The 22489-nt window shown below is 39.4% G+C and overlaps 1 protein-coding gene across 1 annotated transcript; it reads right to left on the reverse strand.

Moving 5' to 3' along the window:
- Positions 1–2995: 2995 nt before the first annotated feature.
- On the reverse strand, positions 2996–16686 carry LOC310632775 (solute carrier family 22 member 2-like; the record flags this gene model as incomplete). Its single annotated transcript, XM_083350194.1, has 11 exons — positions 2996–3062; positions 4033–4132; positions 5107–5219; positions 5756–5864; positions 8119–8333; positions 9116–9222; positions 10036–10150; positions 12322–12490; positions 13664–13818; positions 15135–15238; positions 16270–16686. The coding sequence occupies 11 exons, from the start codon at positions 16684–16686 to the stop codon at positions 2996–2998; spliced, it is 1671 nt and encodes a 556-aa protein (XP_083206320.1).
- Between the last annotated feature and the right edge of the window lie 5803 nt (positions 16687–22489).

Here is a 22489-nt window from a genome sequence, read left to right on the forward strand (position 1 = left end):
AGCTCCTCTGTGGGACATATGGAAAATCACCCCATTGAACTCAGTACGTTGTTTTTTTATTATTATTGTTGTTATTATTATTAATAATAATAATAAAGTTGGGCGGGACCTTGGAGGTCCAACCTTCTGCTTAAAATTAGTCCTGTGGCCTGTTTGATACTGTCTGTATGCTTATTGCTTTTCTATTGCCAATAGTAAAGTTGTTCTTGTCTATTCAAGAAGTTGGATTTTCTTTCTTTCTTACTGGATAGCTCAAGGGGAAGGTGGGAAATCTCCTCTTAGATTCTCCTTACTGACAGAAAAATCAGCAGTAGGTTTGATTAAGGGAACTGCATTAGAGTTAGTAGGATCTCTGCAGTGAGGTTGGGGAATCAACTCCTTGGATTCGAGATCCGCAATTATGTTAAAACAGGAACTAGTTCTACCTCATAAGCTCAAGGTTTTAATAATCTTTTATTTTTCCCCCTCAATACATTTAAGTTCTGGACTGCATATTCACTCCCCCATCCCCTTTTCGCAGAATCATTCATCTCCTTTCTGGTGATCCAGCCAATTTTCTGGATTTCAGATGATGGTCTTTGGTTTTAATATGAGATAACCAAAAGACTTCTGCCTTTTTAAAAGAAAAGGCGCACACCTGCTTTTGCACACCCTACAACTGCTATTTCCATGCTTAGACTGGTAGCCCCTGAGCAAGATGCTAGTCTCAGGGGTATTTGGGAAAGGGGGAAAGCATCCCCATTCACCATCAACTGCTCTCTGCACAACACAAGCATGATTATGTTTATGAATCTTCCCAGTAGGAGAAAGCAATTGGATTCCTCTCAGCGCATCTCCCCCAGCACATCATTTATGTTAACATTTCTATCCTAGTGTCCAATTTTACTGAGATAAAAAAACCACCCAAAATCATCTCCAAAAGTGGGAAGTGAAAAGATTGGAAGACTGCACATACAAGTCCAGGTAGGCAGTGGTGTGTGTGTGTGTGTGTGTGTGTGTGTGTGTGTGTACGTGTGTGTTTGTACGTGTGTGTGTGTACGTGTGTGTGTGCGCTTCTGGATATGAAATTGGGCTCTACAAAGATATGTTTTGTGTGTGGTTTTTGCATAATCTTCAAGATTCTCAATTTTGTCAGGTTGCAGTCAAAATTAGGAAGAAAAGAGTGAATCAATACATTTTCTAAAGCACAGGTGTTTGAAACTTGCACTTAACACTTGGGGAAGAGAAATTAAGAACCAGAGTAGATTGGGGAGTGAGGCTAATTGGTCAAAGCTGCCTTATTTACATGAGGGGGAATAGGTCTTCTGCTATTTCTCTAATTTAACAGAATAAGAGAGCTGGAAGGGACCTTGGAGGTCATCTAGTCCAACCCCCTCCTCAGGCAGGAAACCCTACACCATTTCAGTCAAATGGCTGTCCAGTCTCTTCTTAAAAACTTCCAGTGTTGGAGCATTCACAGCTTCTGGAGGCAGGTTGTTCCACTGGTTAATTGTTCTAACTGTCAGGAAGTTTCTCCTTAGTTCTAGGTTGCTTCTCTCCTTGATTAGTTTCCACCCATTGCTTCTTGTCCTGACTTTGGACGATTTGGAGAATAGCTTGACTCCCTCTTCTTTGTGGCAGCCCCTGAGACATTGGAACACTATCATGTCACCCTTCGTCCTTCTATTTGTTAAACTACACATACCCAATTCCAGCAGCCGTTCCTTATATGTTTTAGCCTCCAGTTCCCTAATCATCTTTGTTGCTCTTCTCTGTACTCTTTCTAGAGTATCATTTTTTTTCCTTGCCTTTTTGAAACAATGGCTAAGCATTTTTTAAACGTATACTGAATTGTCACCTCTCCCTCAGAATTGGTTGTAAAGAGTTGGTTTTGCCAGTCATTGACAGAAAGGTCTCCGGGTTGCGAAACTGGCTATCCACTCACAGGATGCACTTAGGTTAAGGATCCTGAGCCTCAGATTGCTCCTGAAATCTTCTTGCTTCTCTGGAGGCTTTCAAAAGCTGTTATCAAAGGATAATGTTTAATGGGACAGAGGATCACACGATTAACTACAAGCACTCCTTGTTTAGCAACTGCCTTGTTGAACAACAGTTTGCAGTTATGATGGTGACGAAAAAGTAACTTTATGGTTGGTCCTTGTATTTATGACCTTGTAAACCAAAGGAAATTTGAAGTAAGATCATAAGCACATTTGCAGTTTTACTTAGTGCTTATTTTGCTGAACGAGTGAGTCACCAGTCCCAATTTTGGTTGCTAAATGAAGACTACCTATAAGCAGAATAAAATGAAACTCTGGTGGATGTTTTGGGACTATGCATTACTATTTGGTTAGTGTCCTCTGATTTATCTCCCCTAAGCCAAGAGAGATCCTTGGCCCACAATGCTGGTTCTTTCTCAAAGTTCTAACAGAGATCTGTATATTAGGAACCCAGCTAACAGTATTGTGTATTTGAAAGAAATGTTCATGAAAACGCATATACATTTGTGTGTGGGAAGCAGAAAACATCAGCTGATAAATGAAACAGAAGAAGACTTAAGGAAACAAATAGGAGCAGATTGTAATCAAGCTTTCAAACAATGTCAATTTCTCTATCGTATTTTAGGTTATATTACACAGAAGTATTTCCATTTGAATGACTCCTTCCACGTATGGTTCCTTAAGTCTGCAGTTTTATCAACAGAGTCATATGGCTTATTAGACTCAATGGGGCTTATATATAAAGACATAATTTGCATGTTGAATTTTGGGCTATTCTCCAATCTGAGAAATTCAAGCCAGATTACATAACTGGAGGGGGCCACACTGAGGAAGGCCTTAAAATGTTTACCAGGACCACAGAATTCCCTGGAATGTATGACAGTCATAAGTGGAGACTGAAAGCAGAAGATATTGAATGTTTATTCTGAGATAATTGAAGAGTTGTCCTTGTATCCACTCTTTTGCTTTTCTCTCCTTACGCATCCATGGAAACTTGTGGGGAACACAGTTGTTCTTCAGTAAGTTGACACATCTGAGTTCTGCACATGAAGATAAATCATTTTTTCTTTGGGCCTCCCTGGTCTATGGAAATGAACCAAGAGATGAATGAGAACACACAAAATAAATCAAACTGATAACCACAGCCATTTCATCCAAATTCTTAAGTATATTATCATGAGCTCATTGGGCAATTTATTCTTGGAAAAAAAAAGAATTGTGCCTCTGCGTTAGCTGAAAATGTTTTGAAAGAAGTCCTTTAGATCCTTTATGATTTGCATGACCCCAACTTTTTTCAGGCTTTCACACTAATGACTGGAAAAGAAGGACTATTTTAAATTTATCAAGCTGTCCCAATGTCAACCATATCATAGAACCCTAGGGAAAATGTGAATTTGCTGCAGTAAACTGTCAAAGCGGGCAGACATGGGCCTCAGACGGGGACCCCAGTAGGACATCTACCCCAAGAAAACTTCCTGAGAGTTTCCTGTGCTCCTTCAGATCGGTGTGGGTGTCTTAGGATGCTAAAGAAAATAATGTTGTGAACAGCCAATATTATCTGCTAGGCCAGTCAGGCGGCATGAGGCTTTAGGCTACTTCAAGGACCTGGATGAGAGCCCATAAGTGCATTTTTTTTCCTATGTAAGCCTGAAAGATTTTCAGAGGTGGGAAAAGACCTTTGAAGCACGAAGCTCTTGGAAAGTTATTTTTTAAGCTTTGAGCTGTGCTGTTCACAGATATTTTGGAAAATGGTTGGCGGATTTCCCTGATTAATTGAAGCTCTTTGCATTTTGGCCCACTTTAGGGAGAGAATGATCCAGGAAATGGTTTAAAATTACTAGAATATTTTATCCTAGGAAGCTGGCCAGTTTTATCACAATGGCCAAACCAATGGTTGAGTCTTCATAAAGTTGGGCTCCCGAGACACTGTTTTTCAGGAGGTTAGGGAAGCTGGGTCAGAGAAACATTCAGCCTGCATCACCATGCAACCTTGTTTCCTAATTCTGAACAGAAAATATTCCTCTTTAAGAAATGTCACAACGCGTGCCCATACCTGTGCAGATTTTCAGCATCATGAATAGTCTCCGGTAACGTTTTCCCTTTGGTTTCAGGTAAGAGCAAAACCAGACCACCATCCACAAGGCCAACGACAGCTTTAGGCAGAGAAAAAAAACAAAGGGTACGATGTGACTCCTGTCATGGAGGTGGCATACTGACCGTCCCTCTTCAGTAATTTAGTTGTGAATTAAGTAAAAATGCATTCCTGACATGCATTGGGGTTTTTTTCCCCCACCGAGACTTTAGATATACTAAAATAACAATCAGAATTCAGACCAAACGTATTCTTTAAATATCACCACAAAATTATAGGAAGGAAAGAATTTCCAGACAAGTGGAAAAGAAAGGAATAAAAAAAGCAAGAGCACGGATAGGGCAGGTATTCATAATCCAGGCTTTTTTTTTTTGCAATGAAAAATATTAGGCAGCCTTCTTTTTAAAATAAACCCATAGGGAATGCTTAGTTTGACCTCTGATAGGGTCTCTTGATACAACGGTATCAAGGTTTTTTTTTTTAAGATTATCCAAGGGCTGCCCTGCTCATTTGCCAGATTGGCTGACTCACAAAGGCTCACAGAAGGGCAAGGGAGAAATTGGTTTTAAAATTGGTCTTTTCACTGGCGTGGCTTGTTATTATGCCAAAATTCAGGGCTGTGAGATGATACGTCATTCTGATCTAACTCCTTGCCTTTTCTCATAATTCTTGTCCAGGCAATTCTTCCTCCCTAGATACCTCTAATGATATGCAGTGTCTTTCCTCTGCTTGGCAATGTTTATCTTTTTGCAGATGAACAGGAAAAAAGTCCTGTTTGCAGCCAAGAGTCACATTATGTAAATCATTGATTAAGCTGAATTGCTTAATAGAACAAGATACAAATTCCATTGCCTTGACCCTGAGATTTAGAGGGGGTTTTTTTGTGTTTTTTTTAAGAGCTTGACCAGAAATCCCCCAAGGCTGCACTGCCAGGATACTTCTGAGACACAGGAAGAAATCCGAGACTTGCTATCACAGACGCACAAATGGTGCCCTTATTCTCAATCACTCAAAAGAAAAAAAGGTCATTCTTACCAAAGACAATAAGCGGAAGTTCGTGCCAAATGTTTGCCAGCCTATAGACAATGAACGGAGTTATGATGCCCCCAATATCACTCATGGAAGAGCAGACAAGAACACCCAGGTTCCTTTAAAAAAGAAAAAAAACACAGGGAAAAACCTTTATCAATAGTGTGTTCAAAGAATTCCAAAACAATATGGATATATTTTTTTAAATCAGCCATATTTCTCAGGCCAGTTCTTTCATTATGCTTGGAAAATCTATCAAGCTTTTTTTTTTGGTGGTGGGGTGGTAGCACAATTCCTCTTAGCTTTTGAAACTAAATAATTGAGAAAAACCGTTTATGAGCTTGGTATGCATCAGAAGTTGGCTTTGAATATCAAAAACCACCTGAGCAACAATAACAGAATAGCAGAGTTGGAAGGGACCTTAGAGATCTTCTAGTCCAACCCTCTGCTCAAGCAGGAAATCCTATTCCATTCCAGACAAACGGCTGTTCAGTCTCTTCTTGAAAACCTCTGATGATGGAGCAGAGGCAAGTCATTCCACTGATTAATTGTTTTGTCAGGAAATCCGTCCTTAGTTCAGCCCAACCAAACCCCCAAAAGGTCCAGCAAGGTTCATCCCAAACCAACCCAGGATAACGGAAGAGGATTCACTCACCTGAGGAAGGTTGGATAGAGTTCTGCATTGACCAAGCAAACCATTTCATAGCACATTGTAATACCCAGCCTGCCAAAGCAAGCTGCAGTCAGTTTTAGCCAATAGAGATCTGAAAAGATATTAAATGATATCCTCAGCTTCATCTTGTCCTTTAACTACTTGGGAGGGGGTTGGTTTTGTACTTTTTTTTATGAGTGGGGGATGCAAAAGTGGTAGAGGTAGGAATTTTACTTTATTTGATAAGTGGTAACAACTCAAATAGCGTGATTTGATCAGGGAATAAGGGATTAAGGGATAATACATAGGCATAAACCCTCCAGATTGCATAGAAATAAATAAATGCCTTGTATTTATTGAAACTAGTCAAGGAGAGAAGCAACCTAGAACTAAGGAGAAACTTCCTGACAGTTAGAACAATTAGCCAGTGGAACAACCTGCCTCCAGAAGCTGTGAATGCTCCAACACTGGAAGTTTTTAAGAAGAGACTGGACAGCCATTTGCCTGCAATGGTATAGGGTTTCCTGCTTGAGCAGGGGGTTGGACTAGATGACCTCCAAGGTCCCTTCCAACTTATTACTACTACTACTACTATTATTACTGCCTTGGTGGAGCAGTGGGCTAATGCCTCCTTAAGTAACACCAGCTGCCTGCAATTATTGCTGGTTCGCATCCCACCAGGCTCAAGGTTGACTCAGCGTTCCATCCTTCCGAGGTAGGTAAAATGAGGACCCAGATTGTTGGGGGCAATTAAGTTGACTTTGTAATAATGCCGCTTGGGGTGTGTGTGAAAGCCCTAATAAGCAGACATATACATAGAATGAAGGCTATTGCTAAGCACATTTGATTTGTGCTTAGATTGTAAGCCGCCCTGAGTCTTCGGAGAAGGGAGGGATATAAATGAGATTAAAATAAAACTTCTTCTTCTTCTTCTTCTTCTTCTTCTTCTTCTTCTTCTTCTTCTTATTATTATTATTATTATTATTATTATTATTATTATTATTATTATTTATTATTCTGGATTTGGTGTGTTCTAGAATGACCCAAGCAGCTGCTGTTTTCTTTGTATTTCTCTAAATACATGGTTATACAATGGATATTTATATATTAGATAATAAAAGCATGTAGTACTTTGTGTACTCAGTGGTGTCTACTTGTCTCTGAGATCTGGCAGGAGACCAGATCTCTCTGTCTATGAGAGAGAAGGCTGTTGCCTCTCAGGACCCAGGAAGATGGTTTTTTCTGCCTTAATGCCTGACTTCTAGATACCAAGACCCATGCTGAAATTAGATTAGTCTTTCACAGAGTACTAAAAACCTGGCTTCTATCTTCAAGCCTGGGGGGTGGGGAGTGGGTCTGACAGCATGGGTAAGCTTAGTGGGTAAACGTAATGTTTGTGACTCTTCTCAGCTCCTATTTTTATGCCCTTTTTCATGCTTTTTTTTTTACTCTGGTTGTTTTTTTTTCTCACTGTTTTATTCGGTTTTAACTGTGAGCTACCCAAAGTCATGTATATGAAATGTGGCAACCTATAAAATTACTAAATAAATTAAAGAATCCAAAGCACGCATGGCGTTTATACATAGGTCCAGGCTTCAAGAGTCAGGTTTACCCAATAGACATTGTGCAAAGCACATGCAGGGACTGGGGGGGGGGGGCAACAATTTTGCATGTGTATGTCACAAAAGGATGGATTATACTTATAAAGCAATTGGGATGAAGGAAGGGTGGACAAAGAAATATCTGCCTGATTCTTTCCTATTGGACCACTTCATTTGCAGACTTGTCTCCAAATTCTATTTCCCCTTGCCCATGAGAGGGAGGGGAATGGTACAAGCTCTATACATTATATTTTAGTAGAAAAAAGCAGCAAAGAATAGCATTGGATTAGGAGAGAAAACTGACATTCTGAACTTCTTCAGCACATTTCAGTTAGCAGTAGACAATTTGAGCACATCCAGCTGTCTTTGGGCTGCTTCCCCTTTCATTCCTCAACACTAGGCATGCTGGCTGGGGCTCATGGGTGTCAGAACTCAAACCAAAGGTGTTATGTATGCAGGCACCTGCATAGCAACAGCCACCAGGGGGCGTTGGCCTGAACGGTTTTTGGCGGGAAACCCAGTTTCAGCGGGAAACCTAGGGCCAACCCCATTGGCTGTCCGCTTACCTGGCTAGGTATTTAAGGAGGCCAGGTAACCTTCATTCCCCAGTGGGCCATCCCCTCCAATAAAGAGCTGAACTCACACTCTGGCTGGCATCTCTTCCTTGCGTCAGACCCACAACACAATAAAATGTAAGGCCACTGTTGCTGAACCCTGGATTAGAGAGAAAAGGGGGCATACCCAATATAGCACTACAACACTCACCTTCAGGAACTAAGGCAGTAATGAGGCAGGCAATTCCTGTCATAAAATTTGCCACAGCCCAGGGAAAACGACGGCCTATACGGTCAACTGTGACTATGAGTATGATGGCAGCAGGGAATTCCACAAGAGCAGAATAGAAAAAGTCCAGGTAAATGTTGCCTCCACCAATTCCCATATGCATGATGAGGCCCTGATACACTACAGCGCTGGTAAACCTAGGCAAAGAAGATGAAGCCAGGCTTTGGGGTTGGTTTTTTTTGCAAAACATTATCGACATTAATGCCTGGACACAGGTTTGCTTCACACCTCTTTAGCCATAATGTGGTTTGTTTCATTTCGGCTTAGCATATTATTGGGTGAACCTAAGTACTGTGATTTGTAAAGCACATTTTGTGGCCTAAAACAGGGGTATCCAATCTTGGCAACTTTACGACTTTTGGACTTCAACTCCCAGAATTGACAGTGGCTGGTTGACTGGCTGCGGCATTCTGGGAGTTGAAGTTCATAAGTCTTAAAGTTGCCAAGGTTGGATATCCCTGGCCTAGAATGTAAAATTTGCTAACTGAGATGAATCACTGAACTGTAGCTAACCAAACAATGGCTTACCACAATGTGTAAATCCAGTCAATTAACTAAAGAGCTCTGCTAAGTGTAGCTATTCCTCTCAAAAATTGTGGATGTGAGAGAAAATGGATTGTTTTCATGAAGAAAAACTGAGCCAAGACATTCTGCTCAAGTAATAAAGGTTAGCCTTTTCCATTCCACAGTCAAAAGCTAAACAAGTAGCAGTTAATTAAATTAAATAAGTTGTTTAATTAAATAAAAGTTTAATTAAAAAAGAAAACCACTGACATTGCTGATTGATTCTATGTTTGATTTCAGTGCTCTCTCTTCCAGTCTCCTATTGCCATTCTTACTATTTCTGCAGCCTCCCCCTCAGCTGGTCAGCTACATGGAGATGTCTGTGGACCTTTTTTAAAAAATGAACTTTTCTTACCAAGTGTACATTAAGATTAATGTATGTTTCCTTATCTGTGGTGTTCTCACCAGGTCTATAAAGGAAGGGCTAGGCTTATCATTTATTTCTTCCTCAGGCCGAAGTTTCTAGGACAAAAAAAACCAAAACATTTTTTAACTGTTGGAGGTAGTTGAAATCATGGTATCAGAGATTCTGATGAGAGGACTTAGCTTTTCAATTTTTTAAAAGTAAAAAATACATAGAGAACAGAGCAGTTAGCTATAAAAAAGGGAAGGTGTCCTATTTTGTAACTCAAATGTTTTTCTGTTCTCCATGTTCATTTCCTGACTGACAGCAATTGGAGTAAAATCAAAGTGCCAATAAATGAGATGATTTTCTCATCCTTTCCTCACCACAACAGCTTAATCTGTCCACAAAGCATTTCCCAAAAGCTGTCAGACCCTCATGAATGGATTTGTACTGATCTGAGTTGGAGTGGAATCTCTGGAAATCAGACTTCTTATACACCTAAGGTGGAAAATAATTTTCCACCAGCCTCTTTCTACAGTCACTTCCTTGTGCAAAAGTCTTACCTAACCAGGGTTGGTTTTTTGTTTTTTTTTTGCTTTTTCCATGCTGTTCATAATGATGTCCACATGGAAGCAATTCTGTTGGAATAACTTTTGCTTTGGAGGTACTAATATGTTGATCTTATTTATTTGCTATTATATTTATACTGCATTCTCCATTCAAGAAACTCTAAATAATATACAGCAATATCTACTCAGAGGCCACAGTAGGGTGAACTGAGGCAATTTATCTGCAAAGAATACTTACAAATTACAAATTCTGTCCAGAATCCTGGCTTACCAAGTGGGATGCTAAATCCATATTTCAGAATGTTATCTGCACAGCATACCACTCCTGGGATAGCTTTGCAAGGAGATAGGTCTGATTACCTCCATGGAAGGTGGCAGCTTCTTTTGGTTCCCCTTAGCAATACGTTTAATAATTTTCAGGGCTTTGTCATTTTCCCGCTGGGCTATCAACCACCTTGGGGATTCTGGAAGACACCTGTAAAACAGTGTATCTGTGTAACATGGATGGTAACACAAAAACAGGATGACATAGGACTTGTCTTGAATTGTTTGAAACAAGATTCAGCTTCTTTGTGTAAGTATGTAGTATCTGTCCAAGTTCCGTTTTGCACAAGTTCCCTTTCTGCAACATGATGAAACTTGTGATGATAGAGAGTACACAGGTAGTCCTTGATTTATAACCATCTGTTTAATCTCTGTTCAAAGTGATGAAAAAAGTAATTTACAACTATCAGAGAGTACCCATGGTCATGTGATCAGAATATGAGCCCTTGGCAACCAACACACATTTACAATGGTTGCAGTGTCCTGAGATCACACGATCACCATTTGTGTCCTTCCCAGCTGGCTTCCAACAGCCAAAGTCAATAGAGGAAGTTGGATTCATTTATCAACCAGGTGCATCACTTAACAGCCAGGGTGATTTGCTTACAAACCATAACAAAAGATGATGGTAAAATTTGGCCACAACTCATGCAACAATCATCTCACTTATCAACGGAAGTTCTGGGCCCAATTATGGTCACAGGTCAAGGACTATCTGTACGTTATTCAGGGTTGGAGTGTCAGGAGTTGTCTGGGTTTGACCCACCAAGGTCATATCAGTCATAGATAGACGGAGGAAGTACATTTCAGAGGACTAAGCAACAACTCAGCTCAATTAATTTCTGTGAGAGAAAGACCGCCCCTCCCTAATAGTTCCCAAAGTAGTTGCTTCATATAGAGAGCAACCTGCTTTAGTTCGGTAAGATTCTGTCTATGGGTGTGGAACAATATAGATATCTGCTTAGAAGAATCACTACATGTCTTCCTTGGTTCTTGGAACCTAACATATCTCAGTGCTATGATTTTGGAGAAATGAGGCTTGTTGGTTAGCTGGGGAATGTATAGTGATCTGCCCTATCAGGATTGTCTGTGATTGGGTGAGCTATGCAGTTGAGCGTTGCTGTTTTCCATGTGATTGCCGGCGTCAACCTCCCTCCGTTCAGTGCGCTCCCACAGAGTGGGCCTCCTCAGGGTGCCTCCGATCAGAGAATGTCGATTGGTGGCCCCCAGGGGGAGGGCGTTCTCTGTAGGCGTGCCAGACCTATGGAACCGCTTGCCGGTTGAGCTCCGGACGGCCCCCGGCCTTTGCTCCTTCCGGTGTGATTTAAAAACCTATCTATTTGAACAATCTGGCCTGGTCTGATGGGTTTGGGGTTTGGATTTGGTTTTAACATTGTTTTAATTATTGTATTATATTGGGCATAATTATTTAATCTTTTTTAACTTTTGTATGTATATTTTGATATTTATTGCCCTATACACCGCCCTGAGTCCTTCGGGAGAAGGGCGGTATAAAAATTTAATAAATATAAATATATATATAAATATTTAGTTCTTGTAATGTTGACGCAGAATCATCTGCTGCTCATCTGGGTGTTGTTTAAAGTTGCATCAGAAGACATTATAATAGGTGGCACCACATTAGTATAACAAAAATAGCCCAATAGAACACAATAAAATGCAGCAGCATAGACTACCCACTCCCATATAAGCAGTTTCCACAATAGGCAGCAAACCTCACTTCTCCAAGATCATAGCACTGAAGATGTTACCTAGGTAGGACATGAAACTTCCACAAATGAAAAGCCAGCTTAAACTCAACTCTTACAACACAACAGTTCTTTTCTAAGATCTTCGGATGGATTAATATTGCCAGTCTTCAATGACTTTTCATAATGAAAGTATACTAACTTGGAAATAATTGACCAAATATATTTTGGAGTGCACAGAACCGTGAACACAGCACCTATCTGCCACTCTAAAGCACCAGGGCATTTCACAGTGTCACGCGGCTGCCCTCTGTAGCTATCAAATGACTGCAAAGGAAACCACAGCTGTTTTAGAGATAATTGCTACGTTCGTTACCCTTCAAGTTCTGAATCCAAAGTATTATACACACCCCTAAATTAACATCTTGGAATGTTAAATTTGAGTGATAGTCAAAGCAAAACTGGCAACAAGTGCATTTTTTTCCTGAAAAAATAAAGTCTTTAGTTAGGCCCCAATTTAAGAACCCCCCCCCCCAAGGTTCATCTTGGTAACAATATTTTATGTGCATTCTTGTTTTTCTTCTGTTTCAATTAGAAGGGCAGCCTTACTTACCAATAATAGAGCAAAAAGAAGAAATTTGGCAATGTGACAGCAAGCTGAAGCCATCTCCAGTGAGGAATTCCATAAGCAACAGCAGCAAGTATGAGGAGTCCAACACTGAAGGCCACTTGATAAACAATACCAACGGTTCTTCTATACTTCAGACCAACAAACTCTGCAACTTTGAAAGGGCAGAGGAAATTAAACAGCATTGTATCATCATCGTCATCATCGTCATGCCTTGGTGGAGCAGTGGGCTAATGCCTCCTTAAGTAACACCAGCTGCCTGCAATTAGTGCAGGTTCGAGTCCCACCAGGCTCAAGGTTGACTCAGCCTTCCATCCTTCCGAGGTAGGTAAAAGGAGGACCCAGATTGTTGGGGGCAATTAAGCTGACTTTGTAATAATGCCGCTTGGGGGGGTGTATGAAAGCCCTAATAAGCAGGCATATACATAGAATGAAGGCTACTGCTAAGCTTGTAAGCCGCCCTGAGTCTTCGGAGAAGGGCGGGATATAAATGGAATTAAAATAAATAAATAAAATATACATAGAATGAAGGCTATTGCTAAGCACATTGTGCTTTAGATTGTAAGCCGCCCTGAGTCTTCGGAGAAGGGCGGGATATAAATGGGATTAAAATAAAAAATAAAAAATAAATCAGAAGGGAGCTCAATTTTAGTCTTCTACATGCAGTACTCAATCAGGAAGGTTTCCATATTTTTTTTAACGTACGAGTTACTATTCATCATTCAGAATTCAACTTCTACAAAACGGGGAAATCACATCTTTCTATGACATCATCAAAAGTATTCCTGGAATCTTATGAACTTTCCCAAGATGAAAATATGCACACTATCCCACCAAAGCTGTCCACAAGAGAATCGAAACTTTCACAATTGTGGGACCTGAGCACCACCCCCTTTTAAGGTATGTCATGACATACTTTATGGAAGGGTAGGGCTCAGATCTCATGGTTGTGGCCAACACCTTGAGTGTTTTGACTTCTCCCTGCAAATATTCCTACATCTCACTTTATTATTTATTATGTATTAATACTTTATTAATTGTACAAAGCATCTTCTATGAACAGGAAATAAGCAGCTTTCCATATTAGCAAAAGCTACTACAGGTACATTCTGAAATAATGAAAAAAACCTATATGGCAACTTTTAATTCAATAAATGAAAGGTGTACCCCATGTGGTTAGATGGAAATAGTAATTACATTAAGCATGCTTCTCAGCTTACCCTTATACATTAATTAATTAAAATTAACGTATAAGGGTAGGGTGAGAAGCATGCTTAATGTACAATAGAATATTATGCAGTATTAACTGAATATTTAACACTCTTACTCAAGATATATCCTGTTAACCAGCCTCCTTTGCTGACCAATCCTTGTATCAAGCGAAAAACCACTACCCATGTGTAACTAGGGACAACAGCCACAAGAACACCGGAGATAGAATTTATTAGGATGGTAATTAATAAGCACCATTTTCGGCCAAACCTAGAGAGAAAAGACATTGCAGTCATTATTATGCATGGCTTTTTTTGTCATAGAACGCTCAGAACGGAGTTCCGGCACCTTTTTTGGATGGAACCTTGTAGGGTAGGCAAGGTGGGTTGTATGACACGTGTGAGTTCCGGCACCTTTTTCTTTTACAAAAAAAGCACTGTTATTATGTACTTGAAAAGTGGAAGAGAGATGAACAGTATTAATGTTATGGAAGACACAGAATTATTTTCCAATGAAACTCTATATAATTGAAAAAAACACATTAATTTAGAATAGTCCTCTTGTTCGAGAGTGCTGTCATGTGGAAACATGTTGAAAAGATTGTGAGATCAAAGGCCATCTATGTTCAGACTGGAGGCAATGTGATGCAGCATGTTATTGCTGGTGGCAGTCCCATGCCTCTTCTTCACGTCTTCTTAAAACGTCTGTTCATAGATCTTGCAAAACCCCGCACAAGCTATCCAGCTCCAAAATCTTTAAAAAGTTGCTTAATTCAGAGGATTGGATTGAATTGGATTACTTCATTTACTGTAATTTAATATTTTTATTGTTTACCATGAACATTTACATTTATTACTATATAATTGTTATGGTGTTGTTGCTAATCTGCAGCTGTCCTTGGAGATTATGACAGCATGCAAATAATATTTTCTTTTCTTTTGCCTTCAAGTCAGTGTTGACTCTGAACAAGTTAGTCTGCAGTTTTCTTGGCAAGATTTTCAGAAGCAATTAGCCATTGCTTCTTTCCTAGGGCTGAAAAAGAGAGCTGGCTTTGGGCCTAGAGATGAGAACAAACACTCTCCCAGTTTCTAGCTTGATGCCTTATCTACTACGCCAAACTGGCTAAGTAAAATTTATTAGCCAAACTAGCTAATAAAGTCTAATTGGTCATAATTGGGTTGGACTAGATGACCTCCAAGGTCCCTTCCAACATTATTATTATTATTATTATTATTATTATTATTATTATTAATAATAATAATAATAATAATAATTAATCAGGGAAGGATGCCACAGGAAACAATAGGTCAGACCACTTTATATCCTGTTGGCTGAATGGATTTTCTCTGAACAAAGTAATATTTTGATTGCATAGAATCTCTTTGGATCTAATGAAAGGGCAGATAAGGGCCAACTGCGAGAGCAAATATTCTCACTTGCTGAATACATATTACAACATTCTGTTCCAAGTGTTAGTTTTCCAACAAAAGGCAACTTTGTTCTAAAGAATGTCTCTGCAGCTTCCCCTTTTCTTCGGAATAGAGAAACAGTAAACATTACAATTCAACATGGAAAATCTTACTTACTTGTCTGCCAGGTAGCCAATGCTTACGCAACCAAGAAAAAAGCCCACATTCACGCATGACTGAAATAGATCCAGTTTCCAGGCATCTTTACACACCAGGTTAAACTGAAAAGATAAAGGGTGCTGGTTAGAGAAAGTGCATCAAAATGTATGCCATTGTTTCAAATATTTTACACAAAAGTAACTTTCTTTTTAAATTTAAGACAGAATAGCAAAAATTGCTATTGCTAAGCACATTGATTTGTGCTTCTTAGATTGTAAGCCGCCCTGAATCTTTGGAGAAGGTTGGGATATAAATGGGATTTTTTTAAAAAAAACCTTTCCTTTTTTCTTGTTGGGTTCGGAAAAAGGCTAGGATATTGTGTTCATTCATGATTCAATTAAAAATCTGCCCCACCATTTTTTGCTGTATATAATGTTCAGAGCATTTAACAATAACACACAGACATTAAAATGAAGACATTAAATCTTATAGTTTAAAACTACATCAGCTTATTTAAGTTGTCCTGTTATGATCAATGAGCCTCCTTTAAACATGACAAAGGTTGAATCTTCATCATGTAATTCCAAATTCTTTGAAGGCAATTATTATTGTCTCATGCCTCCTTCATTAATATTTGTCCTCTCTGAATACATTTAAATAATATCACCTCTATTTCCCATTTAACATCTGAGGGCTTTTAAAAAATATCTCTTTAAAACATTTATACAGGATACACCAAAAGTCAACTCTTTAGGTCAATCACAATATGTTTTATTAATTACAGGTAGTCTTTGATTTATGACTGTAATTGATCCTGAATTTATGGTTGTAAATTAAGGGGGTCATAATGTGCCTGATTTTACCACCTTTTCTGAGGTGACTGTTAGCATCAAACTCAGATGACTAGTGCATGTTTTGCTTGATGTCTAAAAGATAATGTGGAAATAATCAGTAGATCTACCTTGGGATAGAGCTTATCAGCTCTTTTATTCCAGAAGCCATCTGTCTAAACTTCAAGAGACAACAACATCTGGAGAAGAGAAGAGCCTTTGGTGTCCATCTCAGCTGGCCAAAATGGCTTAGCAGAGGGTTTAGCTCTTTACAGTAGCTTTATCACCTAGCAAGTAATTTGTGATTATTGAAGGGACCTTACCTCAGTCACAATGGATGATCCATGGAAATCATAAATCCAACCGTCTTGGCATGCCACAGCAGGAATGTGGCTGATATTGCTGTCAGCAGTGAAAAAATTAATTGGATTTGTGCAGTTGAGCCCAGATACATTCCAATCCACATTGTATCTCTGGCACTGACTAATGAAAACATCCCCATGGGTTTCTCCCTTTGGAAGAGTATGATTCAGCTTCTCTTCAAGGCTCCAGCCACATCTGGCTGTTAATTCAGGAAGCCCAGCAGTCCGGCAATGATGCTCAGGAGTAAAACCTAAGAAAACGATACCAACATAGATGGGTGTGAAGGCAGCAGAGAGCAAACACAGAACAAAAAATGCTCTTTTCTGGTAGAAGTCAAACTCTCCAATGTGCTCTAGAATATCATCTAAGGTTGGCATTCTTGCATCAGGAACAGGTCACCAAAAGTGACAGCCTCACAAGCATCTCTCAACATTTTGTTGGCGGCAAAATTGCTTAAATTAACAAGGTGGATCAGACCAAAAGTCACAGGGAAACCATTAATTTACTTTGTAAATTGACAAACCATGCATGCAAACTTCATTTTTAATCTGCTAATTCACATTACACTTGCAGGCTCACGTTCTACACGTTGGGTGATTTTTTATTGTTAAAATTACCATTCCAGTATTAACTGTCTGATATAGTCTTCCCTTCAACCAGCAACATATATAATACAAAGATCTGCAGGAATGAAATGTACACCTCTGGGAGGAGTCATTTAAGATGTACAAGATTTTGTGAATCTTCACAACCCAAGTCCAAACATTTTTTTTTAATTGTGGTTTGCTTAAATGGACCTTGATTCTTCCATTGTGTCTGCTTATGGTCCCAGCCCATCCAGGATTAATAGGATCTACAATGATGCTACATTGCTTTGCCCCAATTCCATGTATCATAGTGGACAACCCTGCCTGGAGCACCATGGCAGACCAAAATTTGACTAAGCCAGATGTTGTAAGGCAGGGGTGTCAAACTCCCAATGTCACATGACGTGTCGTGACGTATCATGACTTTTTTTTCCTTTGCTGGCTATGATGCACCTGGCCCACGGGCCAGCAGTTTGACACCCCTGTTGTAAGGGGGTTTTGGTGCCCCCTAAGCTTGGTTGTTTTCTTGCAGATGTTTCATTAGCCAAATAAGGTAACGTCATCAGTGCACTTTTAGTGTGAGTCAAATTCTATATCCTGTGATACAGCTTAAACTATAATTCCATAATGTACTACTTTTTAAATATAGCTAACATTTCCTATTCTGTAGGTGGAAGTCACATTTTTAATCAGAATGTGCGGCCATTCAAGGACTATAGCTCAGGTGAAGAATGCCCCCAAGTTCGAAAAAACTATCTCAGTCTTGACTGACTAAGAAATAGAGTCATCCAGAAAGGTGGGTGGAAGTGCAAAAGGAGAAAGTAGCACAGGTAGTTTTTGTTTAGCGACCATAACTGGAACCAGCAATTCAGCTGTTAAGCAAACTGGTCATTAAGTTACACCACAGCTGTCCTTATGACCTTACTTCAGCTCTTCTTTGCTTTATAGACCTGTAACATCCATATATGTGTGGAACCGGTTGCAAAGTTACTTTTTCACCACTGTCATAAACGCAAATGATCACTATGTGAGGCATTTGCTAAACAAGGTCTACCTGAATCATATCAATGCAATGCCAGTTCTCCCACTTCTATAGATGTGGATACCACTGCTAAGAAAAACATTTCGCTGAAACATTGAAAAGCTTCTGCAGACCATGTAAGCAATACAGACTGACTTCACACATGAGGCTAAAGAATGGTGCATACCATTTCTGGAATAAAAATAACATGCCAAGAAGCAATAAATAAACCCCCATTATGGTTTAGCAGGAAATGTGAACCAAATAATAGAATGAGACTAGCCATTATTCTGATGATAATCGCCTTCTGTGCTCACAAGCAGGCAATGTGCAAGGTCAACACATTTCACAAAGAAGGCATCCTGATCTTTAGCGGAGAAAGAGGATGAAAGAACAGGGGACTGTATGGGTCATAAAACAGAACCAAGCCCCATAGCCCCCAAGCCTCTATCCATGGACCCTGACAGAAACAGCAAAAGCATCTCTACTCCAAGGGAATTGAAAAAAGGATGAATACCAGGTTGCCAGGAATGCCAGGTTATCATCTAGGGAATGAAAATGTACGTAGTTAGAAATAGGGCATTGCTTCTGAAGAGGCAACTTTCTCTAAGGGAGGAGGAGTAGCCTTCACCAAGCACATCAATACTGTGGGACAGGTACATTAAATTCACATGGGAAGATGTCAAGGAGAATCGTCTAGCTTTCCTCGACTGTGCAGTACACATTAAGGAAGACAATAGCCTCAACATCGAGGCATACACAAAACCGACACAGAGATCAGTTTTTACATTTAGATTCTCCTTTTCTCTGATAAGAAACAAGAAAGTTCCAGATAGAAGATGACATCTGACCGCTGTAAAAAACAGTGGCTAAATATGATGATAGCAACAGAAACATTTTATCTGGAAATCTCTCTGTGAACTGCAACCATGATTGGGAAAAATAATGCTTCTGACCTTGCAAGACTTCTCCCTCTTCTTCAACAACTTCCTACGGCTAGAACTTTTAGACATGGGAACAGTCTTATGGATCATCTCTGTTTAATGTCATAGATGGCATCTATGCTATACAGTCTTACTTACTATGCTATGAAGTCTTACTTACTCTACCTTATAGTGTACATGAAGGTTTGGTTCATGTATGATTCCATGAAATTGTGACTAAATGAGATCAATGAGACCAAAGACCAAGAAAGAGAATAACATGAAAAATAAGTGGGCTCTCAAATTTGTTGAAGATCTCACACTGAAAGTCCCTTATGAATTTTGTAACTGTGATCACATCTATCACATTTTTCTCTTCTTAGTACAATATGATTTTTGCTGCTATTTGTTTTTTCTCATCTTTAAACCATCAAATTGCTTTTGGAATCTTTTATGTTAAAAACAAAGTTTAAACAACATTCTGTTCGGGCGTATCTATTTCTGTCCCTTTAAGAGAAAGAACTATGATGACCTTAGGAGTTTTTTTCTTGGTGAGAAAAGAATGCCTAGCAAATGGAAAGTATGTGGACAGATCATATAAAGTTTGTCCTTCTGTTATTTGTTGTTCTATTCTGTAGGGATGTCATCCCACAAAATATTATGAGGACATTTCCTCTTGTAATTTTAATAAAAATGCAGCAACAAAAGCTACAAGCAAGTAGAAAAAAACCCGGAGAGGAGTAATAATAATAATAATAATAATAATAATAATAATAATAATAATAATAATAATAATAATAATAATAATAAGAAGAAGAAGAAGAAGAAGAAGAAGAAGAAGAAGAAGAAGAAGAAGAAGAAGAAGAAGAAGAAGAAGAAGAAGAAGAAGAAGGAGGAAGGGACCTTGGAGGTCATCTAGTCCAACCCCCTGCTAAGGCAGGAAACCCTATACCATTTCAGACAAATGGCTGTCCAGTCTCTTCTTAAAAACTTCCAGTGTTGGAGCATTCACCACTTCTGAAGGCAGGTTGTTCCACTGGTTAGTTGTTCTAACTGTCAGGAAGTTTCTCCTTAGTTCTAGGTTGCTTCTCTCCTTGACTAGTTTCCATCCATTGCTTCTTGTCCTGCTTTCAGGTGCCTTGGAGAATAGCTTGGCTCCCTCTTCTTTGTGGCGGCCCCTGAGATATTGGAACACTGCTATCATGTCACCCCTCACCCTTCTCTTCATTAAACTACACATACCCAATTCCAGCAACCGTTCCCTATATGTTTTAGCCTCCAGTCCCCCAATCATCTTTGTTGCTCTTCTCTGTACTCTTTCTAGAGTCTCGACATCTTTTTTACATCGTGGTGACCAAAACTGGATGCAGTATTCCAGGTGTGGCCTTACCAAGGCATTGTAAAGTGGTATTAGTACTTCACGTGATCTTGATTCTATCCCTCTGTTAATGCAGCCTAGCACTGTGTTGGCTTTTTTGGCAGCTGCAGCACACTGCTGGCTCATATTTAAGTGATTGTCCACTAGGACTCGGAGATCTCTCTCACAGTTACTACTATAGAGCAAGGTACCACCTATAGTATACCTGTGCATCTGATTTTAGATGTTGAATAATTTATATATCTCTTCACTTCCTTTTTAAAAATATGTCAGTCTCTGAATCCAAGGAGCACCATTGCTCTCCAATTGCTTTCCATTAAATCTGGTTTCTTGGGAGCTGTTCTACTTTTATAATTAGTAACCCATCAGTCTATAAAAGAACACAACCTCACGGTTTTGGCAGGATGTGTTACATGCCTGAAGAGCACAAAAGTACTCTTGTACTCTGTAATGTTAGCACTGAAAAGGACAAGCAGTTGTTGCTCCATTTCTGAGGATAAGAATTGCTGGATTTGTAACTGTTGCAAAAGGAGATGAAGGACAAGAAGGACTGGAATAGAATAAGGGGGCATTAGCAGCTGGTGAGTTTTGCACGGCCAAACTTTATGGTGGCTTCACTTGTAAATGTCTATGGAGATTCTCAATCATCCAGGTCATGGACCTATCAAGAAAATCCAGTTGCCTTTTGAAAAGCACCTTTGGGGCTTCACTTGTAACCCAAACTGGAAAAGATACAAAATTTGACAAATCAAAATAATCACAGGTGTCAATAGAGGTCTGTGATGAATACTTACAGTAAATGGACTTTTTCCCTTAGAAAAACACTGAATAGGGAGGATCTGATGACTGATAAAATATTGCAGGGTATGAAAAAAGTGGCAGAGGGTTTAAAGTATTACACTAAAAATATTAATTCCCAGAGTCATCCAATAAGATGAATAGAGATATTCTGGCTTAATAAAAGGAAGTATTCCTTTTTAATTAAAGTCCAAAGTAATGTCATGATGTAAAGATGCTTTTCAGCCAGAACAAAGAAGATTTGTTAACACGAATAAGGAAGGCTGTCAGGGGCTGTCTGTCATTATGATTATTTATCTTTTGTATTAGTTGCTGGGATTACAAGTGGGAGGTACTACTGACAGGTGTTGACAGGTTGCAGGATATTATGTACTACCAGGGCTTTTTTTCTCATAGAATGCTCAGAACGGAGTTCCGGCACCTTTTTTGGATGGAACCTTGTGGGGTAGGCAAGGTATGACATGTATGAGTTCCGGCACCTTTTTCTTTTACAAAAAAAGCACTGTGTACTACTACATATTGTAGGCCTTTTATTCAGTGCTCCATTGATTTTTCCATCAGCTGCCATAGTTTTCCTAAGTTTCCTATTTCTCTTTAGTTACATGGACAAATAATAATCACATGCTGTATACCAGAGGTCTTCAAACTTGCCCTTTTTTTGACTTGTGGACTTGTGGCTGGCTGAGGAATCCTGGGAGTTGAAACTCCCAGAATTCCTCAGCCAGCCACAAGTCCACAAGTCATAAAAGGGCCAAGTTTGAAGGCCCCTGCTCTATACAATAGATATTGTGATGCTTGATTTAGTTTGGCCTCCTGAACAGCTACTACATCATAGACAACAACCACTGGTGCCCCAGATCCTGCTCATGTCTCATTTCTTACAGACACAAGTGACTTACATCCAGTTCTGATTTCGCTATACCTGAACATGACCACATTCTACCAGCCTTGGAGCCTTATATTTCTTTCCTTCACTTTCTTAATGAGCACAACTCTAAAACTAGACAACAGAAAATCTCATGCTTAGTGTAAAATCCTACTTGCTTTCCTTCCTGCCTCTGAAGGAACTTTGAACTTCCTGAAAAATACTGAAACCTGAATATTTAGGCCTGAGGTAAGTCTTAAAAGTCTACTTTGTAAGCTTTCTCTTATTCTTTGAATTATCTTTCTTTTGGGGATGGGGTATCAACAATCCTTCCTCCCCCCCTTATTTTTTTTTAAAAAATACACTTGGCATAACTTCAGCCTTTACTACTCTTCATTCTAGTTCTGTGGCCCGTGAATTCATCGCTACCAATTAGTCTCTTGAACTCTCGTCCAACATGTTATGCAAAAGCATCTATGAACTTCTTGGGAAACTTTTGTCCTAGTAGCTAAGAGTCAGGCAAGCTAGCCAAGAAGGATTGTTTGCCATTACCTGGATTTAATTAGAATGTTCTCTTCTCAAGTAATCTTAACTGCAAAGCAAGCATT

This window comes from Vipera ursinii (assembly GCF_947247035.1).
Source record: "Vipera ursinii genome assembly, chromosome: 1".
In the NCBI taxonomy this organism is placed as follows: Eukaryota; Metazoa; Chordata; class Lepidosauria; order Squamata; family Viperidae; genus Vipera; species Vipera ursinii.